General features: G+C 55.0%; 1 protein-coding gene across 1 annotated transcript in view; it reads left to right on the forward strand.

Moving 5' to 3' along the window:
* LRRC20 (leucine rich repeat containing 20) overlaps window positions 1-695 on the forward strand; it is a 71,316-nt gene extending 70,621 nt beyond the window's left edge. The window contains exon 5 of the mRNA XM_054572666.1: window positions 460-695. Coding sequence (XP_054428641.1) covers window positions 460-614 — 155 coding nt within the window. The 3' untranslated portion in view covers window positions 615-695. The remainder of the gene's footprint in view (window positions 1-459) is intronic.
* Window positions 696-8,462: the final 7,767 nt, after the last annotated feature.

The raw sequence follows: 8,462 nt of genomic DNA on the forward strand, positions 1-8,462 counted from the left end.
GAAAATGGTAATTTTGTAACCACCATAAAGAGCAGATCAGGCAAGAGTCATCAGCGGATGTTAGATCTGGGGGCAGGGGATGCTCAGTGTTGATGAGCAGCGGGGTATTCGCATGCTCTTAAAGCGAGTCCCCACGTTTTGTTTCCCCATTCATCTGTTGGGGGCACTTGGCTATGGTGAATAGTGCTGTGTATATTTGTGCACAAGTATTCGAGGACCTGTCAGCAATTTTCTCAGTTCTACCCAGGAGTAGAATTGCTAGGATAAAGAAATCCTATGTTAATTCTATTTTTTAGGACCCTTTTCTGCATGTGGTTGTCATGCCCAAGGCTGGGCGCCCGGAGCTGAGCCCACGTGTGGTGGGTGATGGAGAGCTGCTCCCACCGAGTGTCAGCATCTTCCTGTTCCATCGTCCTTCTTGGCCCCTGGCCCCCTAACCTATCCCTCTCTCCCCAACAGATGTGCCCGTGGAGAAGCTGGCCGACATGCCCGCCTTACGCAGCATCAACCTCCGCTTCAACCCACTGAACGCCGAGGTGCGCGTCATCGCCCCGCCTCTCATCAAGTTTGACATGCTCATGTCTCCGGAGGGTGCACGGGCCCCTCCACCTTAGGCCTCCGTCCTCATGCCCACCCAGCAAGGGACAGAGGCTACCTGGCCTGGCACCCTGAGGGAGGGAGTCCCAGGGACCATGGGAAGCCAAGCTTGGGGGGCTAGGGGTGGGTGGGCCAAACGGTGCATGGTGGGAGGGGGTGCAGCGGTCCAGGATAGATAGCTTAGAGCAGTAGTGGGCCGTGGAATGCCCAGAGGGGAGAGGGGCGGTGGGGGCTACAGCCTGGACTCTGGGCATTCACAGTCCCTGTGCAAACTCGGGCAGACCCCCACCCTCTCTGAGTCTTATAGTTTGGGGGAAGGGTGGTGGCAGTGGGCCCTTGCCTCCTTTGAGCTCCTTGGAGGCTTTTTAGGAAACACATGCCTCCCGGTTCCCTTCAAATCCTCAGTACCTTCTGAGCTCACAGCTGAGCATCGCTGAGCATTTCCTGGGCCCTTATGGGTTGAGGCCTTGCTTGTAGTGCTGAGAGCCAGTCGCTGCCCTGAGAGGAATAGAAGACAACGTGCATCTATTTATTGCTTCCTGAGAACCAACCTGCTGAGGCCCTTCACAGCGCCCCACCCCCAGCCTCATGGGTCCCTGGATGGGCAGGAGCCTGAACCAGGAGTTGTGGGAAAGCTGCCGAGAGAGTGCGGATGCTGCAGCTGGGCTGGCAATGTTTACAAACGAGCCCAAGGACCAACAGGCCAGGAGACTGGGGAGCAGATCAAGTTGGCTCTGTTCTTCCTCATGATTAAGAAATTGCTAGGGCGGGAAGATCTGAGTGCACCCTCCCTCCCTCCGGAGTGACCAGCTATGCCTGGCCTCACCCCTGGAGCTGCAGGAGAATGGCCCAGAGAAACAAAGCCACTTGCGCCTGGGCCTTCCTCCACACAGTCTCCCTCTGGCAGCAGTCTGGCTGCCTTGTCACTTGTTCACCCAGAGGCAGAAGGCACTGTGGACCATTGGATTTGTAGCCGGCCAGCTCCCAGGCCACCACGCAAAGCCCTGATGACCTAGCCATTTCTAGACTCTCAGCCTGGAGTCGAGGGTCTGGTCAGGCAATAGGGTGACTGACCATCCCTGTTTGCTCAGGACACAGAACTTTCAGTGCTAACACAGGGACAGGACTGGCAAACAGGGACAACCAGTGGCTCTACCAGGTTGAGGGCATGGAGCTCTTGCTTCCTGTAACAACACCTGTGGTTTGGCAAACCCCTGACCTCCTGATTCTGCAGGTATCTACCTCCCACCGTCTCATCTGTGGAGCAAGCAGATCAGAGCCCACCTGGTCTGGACTTCTGTCCGAGTCTGTGGGAGACACCTGGGGCCCCAGGACTTGGGACAAATAGGCCACCCAGATTCTACATCCATGGACAAGTGGCCACTCTTATACAACTAGAGTTAAGCCGTTCAGAGCTCAGATCACCACTCAGCACTAGTCCTTTCTCAGAACACTCCCATTTCCTTCCCCTTCCCCAGCCCTGAGGCTGCCCTGCCCAGACCTCCTGTCTCTTGCCCAGAACTGACGTAGATTGTACGTAGATTGTAGGCCCGTGACCAAGCACTTGAGAATTTGGTGTCCCAAGAGATGCCTTGTTCACTCTGTTTATCTCTGAAGCCTGGGTGGTCAAGCTCTGGGAAAAGGGTTTTCAGGGCGAGGAGGCCTGATGAAATCTCTAGGGCTACTGAGCTCAGCAGGGGACACAAGAGGGCTGCAGTCTAGCCCAGCCTGGCCTGGGCCACCCACTCAACCTGTGTCCTGGAGTGGGGTCTCTCCTCTTTGAAGAAGGGGTGCATTTGCCTGATAAGCAAAAAGGCATTGCGTGGCCAGAGCCTTGCAACTTGGTGTGGTTTGTGGGCCAGCGGCATCAGCCTCCACGGGAGCTTGTTAGGAATTCAGGACCCCAGGCCCAATCCCAGACCCAGGAATCAGAGCCTGCCCTCCCGAAGATCCCCAGGGGATCCCTCCAAGCACTTTACTGTTTGAGAAGCAAGGGCCTAGGGTGGCCCTGGGGATGTCCTGGGAGTGAAGGGTGGAGTTGCTCAGCGTTCCCCCAATGCTGAGTCTGTGCCCGTCCCCCTCCATAAAGCAGCCCCTCCACCCCCACCCGGGCCTTTTAGATTTTTTCAGAGCCTGTGTGACTCTCCCAGCTAAGGGAGTGACCTGGAGTCACCAGGAAATGAGGGCCACGTTTGCCTGGCCCTCTGGCCTGCCTCTTTCTGGTTAACCCCAAATACCAAGCTGCTACTTCCCCAGGTCTTCATCTCAGGCCCTTAGGAGGGGTTGTTTCTGGAAGCTGTTTTCTACTCTGCTTGGGGAGTTTGCCCTGGCCTCTCTGGGAAAGGTTGGGCCAGCAGAGAAGCCCCAGGTCAGAGCCCACAGTGTGAGCCCTTAGCTTCAGTCTGCAATAAAGAATGCATTGGTTTCACCTGCCTGGTTGGTGTTTGATTTCTTCTCACCGCACAGGCCTCCTATAGGCTGGGTGTCAGTCCTTTCCACCTGAGAAGAGGCGGGGCTACCCCTCTGGTTGAAAGCTAGACTGAGGCGCTAGATGGGCACAGGTGCAGCCCAGAGGAATTGACGCATGCGCTGAAGCTCCGCTGCTGCAGACCCCTAAACAGCAGCTCTGCCCTGGGGTGGCCCGCGTACCTGGGAGAGGATGAAGGAACCTGTCGTCTCCCAATTTTTCCCTCACCAATGCCAGGAATTACACCCTTAGCAATTCATTCTGCAGAGTCCGTGGTTCTCAAAGAGGGGTCTCTGGACCAGCAGCACTGACATCACTGGGGGACTGGTAAGACCTGCGAACTCTCAGTCCCACCCCCTGATCCACAGAATCAGGCGCTCTGGGGCCCAGCACTCCTGGGGTCAAGGTTCAAGACAGATTTTGTTTTCTAAATTTGAAAGTCCAGCCTGAGTTTGCCTTAAGTTTTAGGCCAGCCACTTGGTTATTTTTATTTAACAGACACAGAGAGCATAGTGGTACCAGGTAGTGCCTAAGCACGTTAGACAGAACTCATTTAATCCCTGTAACAACCCTACCTAGCCCTGTGAATTGGACAAATCCCTTCCCCTCCCTGTCTCGGCTTCCTGCCTGTAAAGGGAAGGGGCTGCACAGGGAGAACCTGGCCAAGGTCAGACATCAGTCGGCTGCCCCCCAGACAGCCGCCCACCTTTCCTAAGAGGCTTCAACGCCTTCCCAAAGACATGTTCTTCCTGACTCTGTGGAGCCTGACCTGAACTCCACCTTGAGCTGGAGAAGCCCTCCCCGCTGCCACTGCCCAGGGTGCAGGACTCTCGCCAGAAAGCTGCAGTTCCTCAGTGTGCCCCCGGCCGCTCCTCACAAAGAAACCCTTTTCTCGGGCTCTCTCAAGGAAAAGGTAAACGGTCAGAGTAAGAAAGTTCTGGTCCAGACCTCTCCCTTTTTATAGATAGGTGCAGCGACTGGCCCAAGGATGTGCAGGGAGCTCCTGGCAGAGCACACACAAAGGCCCAGGTTTCCTGGCTCCTGCCCTGGGTCCCTTCTGGGGCCTTCGATGAGTCTCGGTGTTGGGAGCTTGCCCTCTTAACTCCCCCGGCCTCTCCCCCTGACCATGCTGCCCTACTTGTTCTGTGGACGTGAGTAAGACGTTAGAGCCCCTGCTCGTCATCTGTAAGTGCAGATAACAACATCGATCTTCCTTGGCGAGAGCTCACTCATGACCATTTTAAAGCATTTTGAAGACAGTTTTCCTCAGAGGCTGGCTGGGGGGGAGGGAGGGCACCTCCTGGCTCCCAGGTAGAGACCCTTCCCCAGTCTAGATCTCAGCCTCTCGGCAGCGCCCCTGGCCTCGCTCTTCAAGGGGACAGCCCCTCCTCCCCTATCCTTTGTCCTCCCCCTCCACCACCAAACAAATACTGAGAACCTCTGGCAGTGTGCTGGGGGTCTGCTTTCCAGGGACCGTATGGCCACCAGGCTGAGACCCTCTTACACTTCCCTGTAGATTCTGAGCCTTTTCAAAATGGTGGCTACGCCAGTGGCCTTCCTCGCTCCAAAGATCCCTGTGTGTTTCCAACCAGGGAGAGAGACTAGGTCTCCCATCAGAGAGGCTTGGCTTTCCTGCCCCTGGGGGCGGTATCCTGCAGGGCACTGCAGCTTTATGCCAGGCCTTCTCTCTCCCTGCAACTCTCCCTAGGCACCTGCAATTCTCTCAGGCATCTCAGGACACGGCTCCAGCTGTGCTAAGAGAATTTCATGGAAGAGGCCAGCACAGGCCTTGTGCATCCCATCCACACTCACTACTCACTGAGGTCTGGGACCCGGAAGGACGCCAGGACATGAAACCTTCAAGGAGAAAGGCAGTCATTTGGTGACCCCCATCAATGCCCCGCAGAAAGTTTGAAGATCACCCTCTACTTTCTCCCCTGCTCTCTGTAGACTGTTCTCTAAGCGGGTGTCCACACTGATCCCAGTTGGCACAGGAGGCTTGTCTCCCTTCAAGGACCTTTTCAAACCCTCTGCCCTCCTCTCAGCTGCTAGTACACAGCTTTTTAGGTGGAAATCAGTTTCCAGAATGGTGGGGCTTTCTGTTCAAAGACTCCCTAGGCCACAGCCATTGGGGATGGGGCAAGGTGGGGAGTAGCTCCCCTGAAGATAAGGGGCCAGGCCAGGGCTTGGCCAGAATGGGCAGAGTGGGAAGACCTGAAGGGCAAGGAAGTGGCGGGGCTCTTCAAGATGTGCAGGGATTGCTTCTGTGCTCTGGATGGCAGCACCCTTTGTCTCTCAGAGGCTCCCAGAGGGCCAAGAACCTTGAGGACAGGCAGGGTGGGGGCCAGCAGGCCCAATGCCCAGGGAACCCAGAGGCGTGCCCCCCTCTTTCCTCCACTGTCCAGCTGTGCAATATTGGGGAAGGCACCAGCCTCAGTAGCTTCACCTACAGAATAGGAGCAATGGCTTCCTATTTGTCTGAAAGGCTCTGGATCTGAGTTTCAGGACTGGGAAGGACCCCAGCCTCCAGTACCTCCAGGTTGGGAGAGCCTAGAAGAAGGCACGATCTGACAGAGCATTTCGGGGCCTCAGGTTTCCTGGGAACCCTGTTGGGGTAAGGAAGGGAGTGAGAGGAGACACTTTTTAATATCCGCGTTGAAAGGCCTTTACCCAATCTATATGTTTGGCCTTTACCCATAACTTTGGGGATAAGAAAGGACATTGTATTATTGGCACTTAACTTTTAATCCTCACTGCCGCCTCGAGGGGAGGATTCTAAATCCCATTTTACAGATGGGGAAAATAGGTTTTCTTCATCTGCATCACACAGATAATAAATGGTGGAGGAAGAATTTGAACGCAGGTCTCTCTTCCCATGGCACTGTCCTGCCAGCCCCTCAAAGCCTGGACCCACACATAGCCGGGCACACTGTGCAAAGGTTCCGATGGTAGAAGAAAGAAATCTGTAGAAGAGAAAGCAGAAGAAAGGAAAAGAGGCTCTGTGATCCAGAACTATTTAAATATTAGTTTAAAAAAAGATGGGAATTGGGAGGAGTTGACCACAAGCTTAAGTTAATGTGCTAGAATAATGTGGCTGCTAAAGAAAAAAGGAAGAGAGGGGAAAGGAAAGAAAGAGAAAAAAAAAATGAGGAAGTGAGACTATCTTATTCAAAGTCCAGTGTCCAAATAAATATAGCTCATATTTATTGAGCACCTACTATGTGTCAGGTACTCTTGTAAGTGCTTTACTGCATGGTAAGTACTATTATTATCCCTATATTATAGATCAGAGGAAACGAAGGCATAGGGAAGTTCTATAACTTGCCCACAGTCACACATACAGTAAATGGCAGTGCTGAGCTATACAGACTTTATAGCAGTGTCCTGAACTTGGCATTGGTCAGGAGGGGTTGATAGGACCTGTCAGAATTCTGAGTCCTCACTATCAGAAAGACTTCAAGAACTGTGAGCACTTCCATAGGAAGGTGGTCTTAGCATAGTAATCATATGAGTAGCTGACATTTGTTGAGCCCTTACTATGTGTCAGGCACTATTCTGAGTGCTTTAGATAGACGAACTACTTTAAGTTTCACAGACTCTCACAGGTAGGTACTATTATTACCCCCATTTTACAGATGAAATTGGGGCAAGTCACAGAAGGAAAGAAGCCCTAAGAAACTCAGGTGTTTGTCCTTCAGAAGGACAGGTTTAAGGGGACACCCTTCCTCTCTCCCGCCCTCCTGCTCTCTGAAGGGCTGTGCTGGGGGAAGAGAGAGTGATTTGAGGGCATTAGGATTGGGGCACCCGCCCCAAGTCAGGGTTAGACTCGGTGACCTGTAAGGCCCTTCCAGCTCTGTGACTCTGCCAGGCACTCTGGGAGCAGAAGGAGACTAGGAAGAAGCCTGATGTGACCTGTTTCCCCAGAGCTCCCCTGACCCTGGTAGAGGAAGGAATGGTCCATTCACTCTCTTCCATTTGTCTGGAACCAGAGATCTTCATCTGTGTGATAAAGGCTGCGATGGCAGCTGTTGGGTGCCTGACAGGGGCTGGCATGGCAGGAGGAAGGTGGCTTCCCATCTAGCTTGAAGGACCATCTGTTGAGCATCTACTCTGTGCTGGGCAGAAAGATTAGCATCATCTCTTCTACTCCCCTCAAAACCATTTAACAAGTGCAGACACTGAGACAGGTGCCGGTGAGACTCTTGCCCAAGGACCATCATCTGCTGAGCGCCTGAGGGGGGGGGGGTTCCGGAGTCAGTGGTCATCAACCCGAAGCCGGATGCATCATCGGCACCCTGGGCAGAGCCAGAGCTGATGAGGCGCCCCCAGCTCCCTCCTTTACCCTTCCTGGGCGTTCATTTCTGCCTCTCATCCCCTTCTCAGGAGGGTCCCAGGCTGGGTGACTGGGTGTCAGACTGGGGTGAGACACCAAAGAGTGGGGTCAGGGGCTGGGATGTACAGCAGGAGAGAGGGGTACAGTTATTGGAAGTCGCTGCCAGAGCTTCCGTTGACAATGGGGTGCATCCCCCACTTTGGAGAGATGATCTGTGTCTGCTGAAGTGGCATCGCTTGGGACGGCAGGGAGGGCAGGTGCAGCTGTGCCAGGTGTCATGACAACAATGCCTCGAGGGCCCCCTCCCTCCCACCTGCCCGTAGAAGTCAGAGCCCCGTGGGCAGAAGCACTGGGTGGGAGCCCTCAGCCCACGCCCCTGGCAAACTGAGTCCCTCCCAAGGACAGCTAGACCCAGGAAGGCCTGGGGCTGCGAGTGCGTGCTCCCTTCCCGCCCCCCATGGCTGCCGGGGACTCAGGGGTAGGGGAGCAGACGCGGCAAGCAAGCTCCCCGATACTGCCGGCCCAGACGGGCCTGCTCCCTCCACCCGACACGTTCCGGAGTCCCCCCCCCCCCTCCCAAGCAGACAGCGATGGCTGGGGCTGGGGCTGGCTGGGGTATTGACTCAGGAACAGCGAGCCAGAGGCAAGTAAAGGGCGTCTGATCACTGAGAGCTGTCCAGAGCCAGACAACTGTGACTGGTACGCTGGGCGCCGAGCGGGTGAGAGAGAGAGTCCTGGGGTGCCTCTGTGTCCTCCTCTCTTGTGCCTGGGCCAGGGGATTTGAAACCAGGTGAGGACCACGTGGCTGTTAGCTTTAAAGGAACTGCCACGGGCTTTGCCTACTTGCAGGAGAAGTAGTCGGGGAGATGGAATCTAGACCAGACCTCAACCATACAGAGAGACTCTCCCTGGGGGAAGGAGAAGGTAACTGTGGACCTGACCTCCTGGCTGCCTGTTCCAACCTTGCCAAGTGGGAGTCCAGGCCCCTCTTGCAGCCAACATGAGCAAGGGAAACTCTATCTAGGCGAAGAAACTGTAATACTGAGGACTGGTATGCTGGCTTGC

Source organism: Pteronotus mesoamericanus, unplaced genomic scaffold (genome assembly GCF_021234165.1).
Source record: "Pteronotus mesoamericanus isolate MK-2021 breed Mesoamerican mustached bat unplaced genomic scaffold, CSHL_Meso_final contig_24, whole genome shotgun sequence".
Classification (NCBI taxonomy): domain Eukaryota; kingdom Metazoa; phylum Chordata; class Mammalia; order Chiroptera; family Mormoopidae; genus Pteronotus; species Pteronotus mesoamericanus.